The sequence below is a fragment of the Myotis myotis genome, unplaced genomic scaffold, assembly GCF_014108235.1.
Source record: "Myotis myotis isolate mMyoMyo1 unplaced genomic scaffold, mMyoMyo1.p scaffold_m19_p_2, whole genome shotgun sequence".
Classification (NCBI taxonomy): Eukaryota; Metazoa; Chordata; class Mammalia; order Chiroptera; family Vespertilionidae; genus Myotis; species Myotis myotis.
Genome location: NW_023416324.1, coordinates 71,595,462 through 71,610,213, shown reverse-complemented (window position 1 = coordinate 71,610,213; position 14,752 = coordinate 71,595,462). Strand labels below are relative to the sequence as shown.

The 14,752-nt window shown below is 44.4% G+C and overlaps 1 protein-coding gene across 1 annotated transcript; it reads left to right on the top strand.

Moving 5' to 3' along the window:
* The first annotated feature begins 6,650 nt into the window (after positions 1-6,650).
* On the top strand, positions 6,651-11,993 carry LOC118677482 (long-chain-fatty-acid--CoA ligase 1-like). The gene has a single exon (XM_036352616.1). The coding sequence runs from the start codon at positions 8,226-8,228 to the stop codon at positions 10,320-10,322; it is 2,097 nt and encodes a 698-aa protein (XP_036208509.1). The 5' UTR covers positions 6,651-8,225; the 3' UTR covers positions 10,323-11,993.
* The last annotated feature ends 2,759 nt before the right edge of the window (positions 11,994-14,752 follow it).

The window sequence follows — 14,752 nt, the reverse complement described above, 5'->3', positions numbered from 1 at the left end:
CTTAAGAGAAGCCCTTTTGTGTTCTTTTCCCCCCACTCCTGACAAGATTATAGATTCATTTTTGTGAAAGGGATCATGTTTGGAATTTTTAAATGAGTATTTGTTTCATTTCTCTATCTTTAATTAGTTATTGAATAACTTTAAAAAATCTATTTTGATTTCAGAGAGGAAGGAAGAGGGGGAGAGAGAGCTAGAAACATCAATAATGAGAGAGAATCATTGATCAGCTGCCTCTTGCACATGCCCCCTACTGATTGAGCCCAAAACCCTGGCATGTGTCCTGACCGTGAATCGAACTGTGACCTCCGGGCTCATAGGTTGATGCTCAACCACTGAGCAACACCGGCCAGGCTGAATAAACTTTTTTAAGAAAAAACTGATTTTTTAAGACTATATAATTTTTCAAGCTGATGTTCACATCTTTTTTTGTGTGTGAACTATCAGAAAATAGTGAATACTTTTCAAATATTTAAGAACTTAATGTTTAAAAAGCCATAAAATGAAGAAGTGGTACTACCAAATAATTGCTTAAAGCTGAAAGCTAAGTTATCAATAGTGTCTATACCAGATATGTTTTCTGGGGAGATGAGTATCCAGGGACCAAGACAGAAAGAATTCATCTAATTTTTTTCAGTAAACATTAAAAGAACAACAACACTGCAGCTTATTTGTTACATTTCCAAAATACACTAGAGCCTTACTTTAGCACAATGTACTGTAACTTGGGAGTTTGTTTTGTGATAAGTTCATCTTGAATTCCCATCCGAGAAACTGGAGTCACCAGAAGGACCAAGGTGTCTTATAAAATATGTCTACATAGTGTGAATTCTGAAGACCACTTGTGCCAGTACGCTGGGAGAGTATTCATTTAGGGATAACCCATGCTACAACTTGAATCACAAATAACAGCCAATAATATTTCCATTCTCAAAAAAGATTAGACAGCTATGTGTGAAATGGAAAATAAAGTCATTCCATTTTGAATGAATAGTTCAGACTTTTCTCTACCAAAGCCAATTAGTAACTAAAATAGAATCTCCATTTTCAGTGATAAAAGATCTAAGGTTTATTTAATTATATCTCTTTTCAGAAAAGATTTTCATTCTAATGTTTCCACCCATCATTTTCAATATTTGGGAATGTAAGTGACTGATATATTTATTGTATATTGGCTGACAGTTAATTTTTCTGCCAATTGTACATTTAGAGAAATTTGAAGTTGTTTTAATGAGAACTTATTTATTTTGTTTTTTTATCCTCACCCAGGGATATGTTTGATATTTTTTCATTGATTCTAGAAATAGAGGAAGGAAAGGGGAGAAAGAGAAAGAAACATAGATGTAAGAGAGAAACATCAATTGGCTGCCTCCTGCACACGCCTCTACTGAGGATCAAACCTGAAACCTGGGTATGTGCCCTGGCTCAGAGCACTGGTACCCTTCAGTGCATGGGACAATGCTCTAACCATTGAAAACACCAGCCAGGGCTGAGCCTATTTTTTAAAACTTAACTTCCTAATGTATCAGAACTTATACCTATTGTTTTCCCATAATGTTAGTGGGATGTCAGTTTTATTTTTGAAAATATGTAACAACTTTTCCCTACCAGATAATTCTACTGTTATGTGTCTATAGTGATGTACTATAAAATACAGACAAAATATAAAGCATTATTATTTTCTTTTAATCCTCACTCGAGGATATGTTTTCATTGATGAGAGAGAGAGACAGAGAGAGAAACATCTATCAGTTGCCTCCTGTACGCACCCTGACCAGGAATCAAACCCACAACTTTTTGGCGTACAGGACAACCCTCCAATCAACTGACCCACCTGGCCGGGACAAAAATATAATGCGCCATCAGCGCGTGGGAACAGCAGTGGTGGGAGCGGGACTGCCAGCAGACTGGGGACTGGGGCTGCGGTGGGAGGGGCCGGGCAGGGGCATGGAGGATGGGCCAAGACCCGCCCCTGTGCCCAACACAGCCTTGCAGCCCACAGTTCCTTTCAAGGTGCATGAATTCATGCACTGGTCCCCTAGTTAATATTTATAATAGTTTTTAATTTTACTTATGAATTTAAAGTGTGAGTATATTTTAATTGAGTTGTTTTAATAATTGAAAACCTCCTGAAACGTTATACTGATTTTGAACTCAAACTGACTATAATTTGAAAATAAATGATGAATAATTTTTTAAATATCCAAGCCATAAAGCTATTCATGCATTCATTCAGCAGCTATATCAAATGCCTAATATGTAACACACTGTGCAAGGTATTTGGCAGGTAGACACAGAAATATAGAGATCTGTACATGAAGCAGACCAATAAAAACCTGCATCTATTAATGATAGCTATGGTGAAAAGGGATTGGGGGATATGTGGAAGGAAATGGGGCTTGGAAGTATTATCTTTAGAAGACTCCTCTGAGGAAATTAGCTTTAGGACAGGATCAGAGGAGGAGGTGTGGGCGGGCATTCTACCCAGAGGCCCTTTTTGCCTGGTTTATAGATGTGCTTTTGTTGAATGACAGTTTATAATGTAAACTTTAGAAATTTAGTGGAAACATTCTAAGATTTTTGTGCTTACCAAAGAGAAAGGAGTGACTTCTGATGAGATAAGAGTGGGTAAGTTTGGAAAAGTCAAGTTATATAAAAGAGAGGCTAAAACTTGCTCAAATCCCCTGAACACATCGGGATATAGTCTCATGTAGTTTCACTACCAACAAAGTCAAAACCTTAATATGTGTCCCTCAATAATGAATAAATGTACAAAATGTCATATATAAGATTTTTTGTCTGTTGGTCCGTTATTTTAAGAAGATTCATATTTTACAATATGCATTACTTATTTTGACTGAGCACTATTTTCCTTGTTTCTTTACTCACTGTTGATTCTTGCATCCTACTCCATTTATGTTCCCTTTTTCCTTGCTTAAGTATGTCCTTAATAATTAGCAAACATCTTTGGGCAATAAATTTTTAGACCCTGTTTGTCTGAAAATGTCTTTATTTTGTTCTCAACCTTAATGGTCATTGGACACTAGACAATTCTAATTTTCCACATACTTTCCCTCAGCAACTTAAATATTCCACTGACAGTACGTATACTCTTGCTAATGAAAATCTGGATTTCCTTCCCTAGAAATAATGTCTTTTTCTCTAGTTGCTTTTTTTTTATTTTTAGTTGAGAATTTCAACTTATTTTGATGTGTATAGAATTAAAATAAAACAAAATAATTAAAACTGTAGTTTTTTTATAACAAAAAAGCGTAATCATAAAATAAGACATTGATAATTAGATTTAATCAAAAGTTGAATCTTCTGTTCTTCAAAAGACACTGTTAAGAAAATGAAAATGTGCCCTGGCTGGTGTGGTTCAGTGGTTGGAGTGTGCCCAAGCACCAAAGGATCTTGGGTTCAATTCCTGGTCAATGGCATGTACCTGGGTTGCAGATTTGATCCTGGCCTCCAGTTGGGGAGTGTCCAGGAGGCAACCCCCTCCCTCCCTTCAAATTTCTCTAAAAATCAATGGAAAAACATATCCTCAGGTGAGTATTAACCTCACCTCCCTCCCCCCCTGAAAAAAAGACTGAAAATTGAAGCATCAACTGGGGGAATATATCCGATACATATTTCTGATGAAAAATAAATTAGACAAATCAAATTTTTTAAAAATTGTATTTCAAATGACACCATCATGAAAGTGAAAAGACTATTCACAGAATGGTAGAAAATATTTACAAATCATATATCAGATAAGGATCTTGTATCTAGAATGTGTAATAAAACCCAATTAAAGCCCTGACCGCTTTGGCACAGTGGATAGAGCATCGGCCTAGGGACTGAAGGGTCCCGGGTTCGATTCCAATCAAGGGCATGTGCCTTGGTTGCAGGCATATCCCCAGTGGGGGATGTGCAGGAAGCAGCTGATTGATGTTTCTCTTTCATCGATGTTTCTGGCTCTCTATCCCTCTCCCTTCCTCTCTGTAGAAAATCAATAAAATATATATATTTTTTTTAAAAAAAAACACAGACAAAAATAGCAAAAGATGCCCCGCCGGTATGGCTCAGTGGTTGAGCATCAACCCATGAAACAAGAGGTCACCTGTTTGATTCCTGGTCAGGGCACATACCCGGGTTGTGGGCTCCATCCCCAGTAAGGGGTGTGCAGGAAACAGCTAATTGGTGTTTCTATCTCTCTATCCTCCCTTCCTCTCTAAAATCAATAAAAACATTTTTAAAAATAAAATGAAAATAGCAAAAGATTAAAACATTTTTCTCCAAAGATAACATGAATAGCTAGTAAGAACATTAAAAGATGCTCAACATCTTAGTCATCAGGAATAATTACTTTAAAACTACAATAAAATACCACTAAAACTTTAAAAGACCGAGAATACCAAGTGTTAGTGAGGATATGGAGCAAACAGAACTCTCATATTGCTGATAAGAATGTAAAATGTTATGATCACTCTGGAAAATTTTTATTTCTTACAAAATTAATGTATACTTACCCTATGACTAGCAACTCTGTTCACTCAAGAAAAATAAAAATGTGTTCCAAAATATATAAATGTTTACAGTAATTTATTCATAATATCTGAAAACTGGAAACCCAAATGCTATCAACAGTTGCATGGATGAGTTGTATTATAATCAAGCAATGGAATACTATTCAGCCATTAAAAAGAATGAAGTACACAACGCACAGTAACATAGATGAATCTTAGAAACATGCTGAGTGAAAGAAGCTAGACATGAAAAAGTACATATTGTGTTAATTCCTTTACATAAAATTTTAGAACACAAAAAAATATGTCTCAAACAGTTGCAAAGTGTCAGCTGAAATTGGTCTGGCCTGTATGCTTGCTTGAGGTTGGTCTGCTTCTAACTTTGCTCAGTTTCTTGATAGATATAGGTCCTCTCCATGAGGAAGCTCATAGCATGCAGCTAGCTTCCCACAGAATGGACGAGTGAGAGAGTACAAGGTAGAAGTCAGCCATTTTTGTAACCTAATCTTTTTTTCTTAGTGACTTTCAAACTTTTTAAATGCTAACCCACAATAAAATACAGATAGTATGACACAATCCAGACTGACATATGCATACATATATAATCTGAATAAATGCATACACATTAAATAACAAGTTTCATAAAACAATACTTTTGTATTACATGTAATGCTCTGTGATTGTGTTCTATCTTGTTTTTTGTTTTGTTTTGTTTTGTTTTTTTGAGGAGGGACTGGTTAATCCTCACCCGAGGTAATTTTTCCATTGATTTTTAGAGAGACTGGACGGGAGAGACAGAAAAATCTGTGTGAGAGAGACACATCAATTGGTTGCCTCCTTGCCTGCACCCCGACCAGGACCGAGGAACCTGCAACCAAGGTACGTGCCCTTGACCAGAATCAACCCGGGACCTTTCGGTCCTCAGGCCAGTGCTCTATCCACTGAGCCAAACCAGCTAGGGCTCTTGTTTTTTTTAAAATGCCAGTTATGACTCATTAAATTGTGTTGACCACTAATGGTCACATCCTATTTGAACATGCCCTCAGAGGTGCTTTTGCAACATTTCTAGTATTTAATATCACCTAGAAACACAAAAGAAGTACTGTCACCATAAAGAAATGACAGCTCAGTGCACCCTGAATTTGTGGACTTTGAAAACCTACCTCTTCAGAGTGAAGAACTCAGGGTATTAAGATTAGGGATTTCCAAAGTGTTGACAAATGCAGTTATGGAGGACAGCTTAAGCAAGGATTTTGCAGAAATACAGCCTTTGCTCTGACACTCGGATCTGGGGATTTACAGTTGGCAACTTCCTGGGGAATATCTCACTCCCCCCCCTCCACCACCACCACTGGTTGTTTCCTTTCCTCTTGGCTATTAGCCCCTAAGGGTGCATCCCATAATTTTCACAGCTAATAGAGCCCAGGCTGGAGACTTCCTGTCCCATTAATAAAGCATTCCTGTGTCTTCTGGACACTTTTCCCACAAAAAACTAAGAAAGTATTTTGTGGCCTCCCCAGAGATTCACGGAGCATGTTTGCCTGTGAAAGACTGAAAGGTCCTGCAGTAGACAAACCTGTTACCTTTTTATTTTTAATCTTAGGATTTTACAAATTTATTTGTCCACAGACACTTCCTCCCTGTTTTTCCCCTACCCTCCCCTAAAGTTCCTTTACACCTAAGGCCACCCCTGGGAATAATTGTGGAGTAAATGAAATGGGTCTTTGTTTGAACCACCTAGTAACACATCTCAGACTCCAGGAACCACCACCATTCCTTTATGTCTAAGTCCCTCTCCCATCCCCCTTCTTTCTTGTCTGGACCCTAGTGTCTTCAGGCCCAGGGAGAAGAGGATTGAGATGGAATACAAAAGGACTGGGTCAATGGGTTGCCCCACCAGGAGAATTGGCACAGTTCTCAGTACCTAGCCAAGAACTGACTCTAATTCAGGCATTGCAATGAGTCCATGGGAGGAGGGGGAGTGAGGAGGGATGGAGCTGGAGCCCTGAGACTCTAGGAATTCCCAGCCTTCTTATCAGAGGGCCATCATGTTCATTCTCCTTTCTTTTCCAGCTGATGCCCATGTGACAAGAACAGAAATTCATACCTCACACCCATCCCCACCCCCACCCCCACCTCCATGACACTTCCCAGGGTTGTCCTCTTCCTAGGACCATCTCTGGAGGCAAAATGTTCCTTCCACCTTCCACCTGCTCCCATCCTGTTCCCCTCTCCCTGGACCACAACACTTTCAATCCCAATTAAGTAAAATTTCCCAGCTGGCCAAGGCAGTTTGGGCGCCCGGTGTGGCAGGGTCACAGGACAAACACCATGTGCTGGGCCACGCTGAACAGGAGAAACGGTGTTGTTGCCCAGGGAAGGCCTTGGAGGAATTGACTGGCCCCGAGGTGGTCTTGGCCGCCTCCTCCACCGGCGCCTCGGGCCAGCAGCTTGGAGAAGAGGCAGCGGAACCCGCTCACAGTGGTGACCGCTGGCTCTGAGGTGAGAACCCAAAGGCCACCTGGCAGATTCCTGCCACAGAGCCCAGGGAGGCACATTGGCAACAAGCTCAGAGCTCTCCATCCAGTCTCGGCAGCATGAGAAAGAGCGTCCCGGAAGAAGCGCGCGGGGGCGGGGAGCTGGACGGTGGCCCAGGTGAGCACAGTGAGGTGGTTGCCATTGAGGTGCAGAACGAGGGGCCCAAGAGGTCTGGAAGACGCCCTCCTCCACGAAGGCGATACTGTTGCAATCCAGGTAGAGCAGCAAACCAGATAGACGGACGAGTTGCCACCCAGGTTGAGCCTGGGGAGGTTGTGCAGCAGCTGAAGGCATCCGGTTGTCCTTAAGGAGTAGGTGCTTCCTGGCACCACAGTTGGGGAGGGGGAGTGTTTGCAGGGAGCCGGAGGCCACCGCGCGTGGGTCAGGTAACCCATCACTTGTGTCATTCTTTTCATTATACTAATAAGTAAGTCACTAGGTCCAGCCCACACTCAAGGGTTTGAAACCAGGAGATGGGATTATTCGGGAAATTCTTACAAGTCAAACTTAATTTAAAAGTAATGTTTTATATGTAATAATACAGAATGACCACGTATAGTATCTGTTATTAGAAGACGTTCCCGCTGCGGCGTCCGTGGGCTCCGCGGAGGTGCCGGGCTCAGGCTGCCCCACCGCCCGAGCTCCAGTGCCGGCGGCCGGCAGCAGCCGAGGCGCGTGGGCAGCCGCTCGGCTCGTTGGGACGTTCCGCTTCTCCGGGCCTCTGCCCGGCGGCTGCGGAGGCCTCGGTGCCGCCCGCCTCCTGTGCCCGAGGCGGGGGTGCCCGCACGGCCAGGGCGCTGGTCCACCGTGGGGTCCAGTGACGTGCGCCGCGGGTCCCACTCCTCATTTGTGCGGTGGCGGGGCCGGGTGTCTCCTTGAGCTTCAGACCCAAGGAATTGACCCCGAGAGAAGTTGTGAGTGTGTCGGAGACGCACGGTATCCCGGTCGGGGTGGCCTTCGTGGAGCCGAGAGGGGAGAAGTACGATGGCGCTTTCCCTGTGATGTTGCTGGCATGGAGGGATGGATGGCACGTTCTGGGGACGGAGGCTTGGGTGGAGTGAGGACTCAGCTCCCTGCCTCCACGAGGACATTGGGCTGGAGGCACCCGTCTTCTCTCCAGCGTCTAAGATTTCAAAACCCGTGGCTCAGTAAGTAGGGCACCCCCGGCTCGGGACCATGCCAGCCCACGAGCTGCTCCGGTATTTTCGGATACCGGAGCTGGCCGAATTCCGACAGTACGTCCGCGCGCTCCCAGCCAACTCGCTCACGGGCTTGGACGCGTTCACCGCTTTCACCATCCTGTGGTTTGCCATGAGGCCCAGGGCGCCCTCGCCACCGCGCGCCCTCGCCATGCAGTCGGTGGAGGTGGCGGGCAGCGGCGGCGCGCGGCGCTCCGCGCTCCTGGACAGCGACGAGCTCATGGTGTACCTGTACGAGGACGTCAGGACCGTGTACCAAGCTTTCCAGAGGGGCGTCCGCCTGTCCAATAACGGCCCTTGTCTGGGCTCCCGGCAGCCGGACGGGCCCTATGAATGGCTCTCCTACCAGCAAGTGGCGGAGATGTCTGAGTGCATGGGCTCGGCCCTGATCCAGATGGGCTTCGGGGCGGCACCGGACCAGAACATCGGCATCTTCTCCCAGAACAGGCCCGAGTGGGTAGTCATCGAGCTCGGATGCTTTGCTTACTCCATGGTGGCCGTCCCCCTCTATGACACCCTGGGAATCGAAGCCGTCACTCACATCGTCAACACTGCGGAGCTCTCCCTGGTGTTCGTGGACAAGCCCGAGAAGGCCAGCCTGCTGCTGGAAGGGGTAGAAAACAAGTCGACCCCGGGCCTCAGAACCGTCGTGGTCATGGACTCCTACGGCAGCGACCTGTCGGCACGCGGCGAGAGGTGCGGGGTGGAGATCGTCAGCATGAAGGCCTTGGGGGACCTGGGCAGAGCCCACAGAAAGACGCCCCAGCCGCCCGCACCTGAAGACCTGGCAGTCATTTGTTTCACAAGTGGGACCACCGGCCACCCCAAGGGGGCCATGATCACCCATCGCAACATGGTGAGCGACTTCTCCGCGTTTCTGAAAGTGACCGAGGAGGACATTCACCTGAACGTCAGTGACACGCACTTTTCGTTTTTACCGCTTGCACACATGTACGAGCTGCTCTTGCAGAGTGCGATCCTGTGCCACGGAGCAAGAATAGGCTTTTTCCAAGGAGACCTCAAGCTGCTTATGGATGACCTCAAAGTGCTTCAGCCCACCATCTTTCTGGTGGTCCCGAGGCTGCTGAACCAGATGTTCGACAAAATTCGGGGGCAGGCCAACACCACCCTGAAGCGGTTGCTACTGGACTTCGCCTCCAAGAGGAAACAAACCGAGCTTCGCAATGGCGTCATTAGAAACGACAGCCTGTGGGACAAACTGATCTTCCGCAAAATACAGTCCAACCTGGGAGGGAAGGTCCGGCTGATGATCACCGGGGCTGCGCCCGTGTCAGACACGGTGCTGATGTTTATGCGAGCGGCGCTGGGCTGTCATTTCTACGAAGGCTATGGGCAGACTGAGGGCACAGCCTGCTGCTCGATGACCATTCCCGGAGAGTGGACCGCAGGCCATGTCGGTGCCCCACTGCCTTGCAATCTGATAAAACTCATCGATGTGAAAGAGATGAACTACCTGGCTGCCAACGGTGAGGGCGAGGTGTGTGTGAAAGGCTCAAATGTATTTCAAGGCTACCTGAAGGACCCGGTGAAGACAGCGGAAGCTCTGGACAAAGGGGGCTGGTTGCACACAGGGGACATCGGGAAATGGTTACCGAATGGGGCCTTGAAGATCATCGACAAGAAGCAGCATATATTTAAACTGGCACAAGGAGAATACATAGCACCCGAAAAGATCGAGACTATCTATGTACAGAGCGAACCCGTTGCTCAGGTGTTCGTCCATGGAGACAGCTTGAAGGCATTTCTCGTAGCGATCGTGGTCCCTGACGTGGAGACGCTGGGCCTCTGGGCAGGGAATCGAGGCCTGGTGGGATCCTTCGAGGAACTGTGCCGCAGCAAGGATGTCAAGAAAGCCATCTTAGAGGATTTGGTGAGGCTGGGGAAGGACTCTGGCCTGAAGCCATTCGAGCAGGTCAAAGGCATCGCTCTCCACCCTGAACTGTTCTCTATCGAAAACGGCCTTCTGACCCCGACAATGAAGGCAAAAAGGCCACAACTTCAGAATTATTTCAAGTCACAGATAGAGGAACTTTATTCCACCACCAAAGTTTAAGCGAGGAGGAACGGTCAGAAGAAACCACACACCTCCACGATCTTCTTCTCCTGGTGGCTTTCACGTTGGCGATTTGACTACACGAGCATAGGGAAGGGCCCCCTTGTTTGACTTGGGCATTGGGCTCTTGTCATAGGAATATTAGAGGAAGTGGGACTCTGCCTTGCAGTCACCTCGCATGGCAGATCATGTACCCATGTGGTGATATACCATTTCCAAAACGAGCCTTCACAATAGTCAAGGGAAACTATACATGTGCTAAGTTATTCGTGACTTCCTTCATTCAGAAGGCGGATGTGGAACTTCTGTCTCCCTGTTTTTCTAACCAAGGGACTAGGACTTGCTATTTCTGAATGTCTGCTGCTTGCTGCAAACTCTGTAGTCATTGGCTGCTCAGAAGAATACCTGCACTGGAAGGAAACTGTTCCTTATGAACAACCGACCCCGCTGGAGAATGTCACAAGTGGACTAGAGATTTTTTTATTCCTGTCAGCTCCCCTTCCCCACCCCTTTACACATGCTCATGTCCCCTTGGATGAAGGCTTCTGAAACGCCTGCTCTTCCCCCCCATTCCCTTATTGTTCCTTTTGGAGCCGAAGTTTCCCAGGAGAGTGCAGAACAGAACGACTCAGGACAGTAAAGATACTGAGTCCCAGACACGGGGCCACTCTCAGGGTGAATGGATTCTGGTACCCACGAAGCAGAGTGCTCTCAGGGCCTCCTCTCCAGACTCTCCCTCCCTCTGTCCCCGGGGTTATGAGAAAATCTGCCTTACACTTGACAGTGAAGACAAGCATGTCAAGAAAGAAAGAATCACCTGGCAAGACCATGCTCAAGTGTGAAGCCTAAGTAACTGTCCACTTTATCTCCACTGAACATCCTTCTGTTTGTGATGGCCAGTGCTGGCTTTTAATGTGGTTTCCATATCAGAAGTTCACATTGTGATTAACTGGCTTTTCCCCAGAATAAATTCTCAGGCAAGGCGTGTCTACGAGGCTTTAAGGAAGTGCATAGACGTGGGTACTAATGGCAATGGATGGTAATAAACTTGCTCTCCTACCATAATGCTTCCTGGCTCCTGTGAAATGTTTCCGCAAGCCAAATTCTCAGGGATGGAAGTCTGAACACTCATTTCCTGGGAGTCACTCCTCCCAGGATTTCTTTAATTTGCTAATTTCACTAACCGAAAGCCTTTGCCACGTGTGACTGGAGTAAGTTGTCATTATGGGTGTGAGTACACATGTCGCACAGCACAGGGGGTTGCACTCAAGTCGTCATCATAGCCTAATCTGTGTGTGTGTTCTTCACTGCACAAAAAGTCAATCACTTGTCACATTGGGGTTTTTGAGTGTTTGCTTTACGTAAGTGTTGGCTATTTCTATGTTTTATAAGCCAAAACAGAATTTCCAAAAACAATGAAGGAAACAAAAATAAATATTTCTACATTTGAAAAAGAAAGAAAGAAAGACGGCTCATGCACTAAAACTCTCATCTTTTGGTTAATGCCTAAAATTCCAGAGAGCCAATCCTTGATTTAAGGGTTTAATTTGTAAAATATAGACTATCAGACTATCAAGGTAGAGTTTCTCTTTGGGACTGAGTAATAACTACTATATTTTTAAAAATATATTTTATTGATTTTTTTTACAGAGAGGAGGGGAAAGGGATAAAAAGTTAGAAACATCGGCCGAAACCGGTTTGGCTCAGTGGATAGAGCGTCGGCTTGCGGACTGAAAGGTCCCAGGTTCAATTCCGGTTGAGGGCATGTACCTGGGTTTCGGGCACGTCCCCAGTAGGGGGTGTGCAGGAGGCAGCTGATCAATGTTTCTCTCTCATCGATGTTTCTAGCTCTCTATCTCTCTCCCTTCCTCTCTGTAAAAAATCAATAAAATATATTTAAAAAAAAAAGTTAGAAACATCGATCAGCGGCCTCTTGCACACCCCTACTGGGGACGTGCCCACAACCAAGGTACATGCCCTTGACCAGAATCGAACCTGGGACCCTTCAGTCAGCAGGCCGACAATCTATCCACTGAGCCAAACCCGTTAGGGCATAACTACTATATTTTTATACTGCACTTATCTAAAAGTGAGAAAACTGTATTTGCTCCAAATCCACTTTGGGTAAAGAGGGTAGGCAGAGAAAGTAGAAATAGGGAAACAGGACACACCTGGTAAGTACACATAAAACAAACACAGAACCTATTGATGGTAGGCTAGCTCAATTTCCTCCGATTACGAATATATACTGACGTTTTAATTTTGGTATTTGTTTTTTGACCTTTTTAGATTATAATGTTTGGGACTTTGTCTGTTTTACTTTAAGGGGCCATGCTTGCAAGTGAATATTACAAATTAATTTTCAAATACTCTCCTAATTTTCTAAACCTACTCCTGTGATCTTAATTTCTATTTTTATGTATTTGCTGATGTTAACGTAAAAACATTCAAACTTGTAAAGAATTTCTGTGAGTGTTTTAAACCAAACTGTCGACAATGGCTAGGAAGCAGAATCTCGATGGATCGGGAAAGTGCTCTGGAGAATGGCAGTCTTACACCTTGTTTTATACATTACAATCAAAGGAAGAGATGTAAGTGGATTACATGAAATCCCTTGGTGATAGATTAGGAAGGTGGGAAAAAGCAAAGGCGGGGGCGGGGGGCCTCTAGGATTGGATAAAAAGTAAAATGATAGACACATACTTCTTTTACTTAGGTGGGTATAGGATAGTTAACAGTCAACAATTAACAACAATAATGGAGAAATTTATAGTCTCAAGTCCTGGTGCCCAGGCATATTTGGTTGTGCCCTGAGGGGGTCCTGAAAAAGGGAAGTTATAAGTTACCCTGACATTTCACAGGTATGTTATCTTAGATACAAAAAGACAATAGGCTCAGTGAAGGTACAGATTGACTTTTGTCAGGGAAGATACTGGCCTAGGACATAAACTATAAACTGCTTTTAGTTAAAGTTTTATTTCAGACCATCCTTTGTGGTTACTTTAGGTCTTTGAGTTTGCAAGACCGCCAAGAAGGCCTTCCCTGAGCCTGTCAGTTTAGCATGTGGCCCTTTATTCATCCACACTCATGTTAAAGTTTTTGTAAAGATTAAATGAGTTAACACACGTAAAGCACTGAATACCCAGGATATAGTAAGTGGTCAATACTATTACTATGATTGATGCTGTTGTCTTCTGCTGCTTTGACCTTCAATATGTTCACTTTCCTTCCTCTACCTTCTCTTCAATCTAGCCTATTTCCTCTTCTGTTTTTACTGCTTACATAGTCTCACTGCTACTTGGCTCAACCAAAATTCCTTCTTTTTGCTCCTTACCACATTCCCCACAAGAACCAATCTAAACTTTTCCCATTCTTGAGCAGATGAATGTTCTTATATAGAAAATTGGAGTTATCAATCCAAAATTCCCTTCTCTTTTTTCTCAACACTTTAATTTCCCTGCATTCACATTCTCCTCTCTGCTTCAAATATTAGTTCTCCCCTCCTGCATCAAAGGAAGGAGTATTCTTCTGTGGCTTCTGCGCTCTCCATCTCTATTTTTTTATTCCATTCTTCATTTGGGATTAGGCTTGTCAGCAAATAACAGAAAATCACCAAATAACACTGGCTTCAAAAAAGACAAGTGTTTTTCTCAGGTGAAACAGATCTAGAAGTAGTCTGTTTAAGACTGATATGGCAGCTCCACCCATTGTCTGGGACCCATGCTTTTTTCTTTCTCGCGCCTCTGCCATCACTAAAGTGGCACAAACCTACTGCTTGCAAACCAGATAGCACACACTACTTTTCAGGGTGTAAAATGAAGTTAAAGAAGGCAAGGGAAGACCTCGCCGGTTTGGCTCAGTGGATAGAGCGTCAGCCCACAGACTGTAGGGTCCCAGGTTCCATTCTGGTCAAGGGCAAGTACCTTGGTTGCAGGTTCTCCTGCCCTGGTCAGGGTGCATGCAGGAGGCAACCAGCTGATGTGTTTTTGTGTTTCTCTCACATTGATGTTTCTGTCTCTCCCTCTCCCTTCCACTCTCTCTAAAAATCAATGGAAGAATATCCTCAGGTGAGGATTAACAAAACAACACCAACAACAACAAAAAAAAAACAAGAAAGAAAAGAAAAAAGAAAAGAAAAGAAGGCGGAAGGGAAGACATCCTCTCTTTTAAGATGTCCCTTAAGTGATGGATGCAGACAACAGGGGGTGAGGGTGAGGGCAGGACTGGAGGGATGAGGGGACAATGGGGAGATAAGGATACATTTGTAATACCTTAATCAATAAAAAAATACATAATAAAAAGATAATCTAAAAAAAAAGATGTCCCTTAAGAACTACACAACATTCAATTTATATGTAATTGCCCCAAATTTAGCCACATCTGGCTGCAAGGGAAACAATGAAAGGAGCTATTTAGCTGAGTGGCAGTGT

What these genes read in the sequence shown, in the direction of transcription:
- LOC118677482 (XM_036352616.1), top strand. Translation starts at nt 8,226, where the DNA reads ATGCCAGCCCACGAGCTGCTCCGGTATTTTCGGATACCGGAGCTGGCC.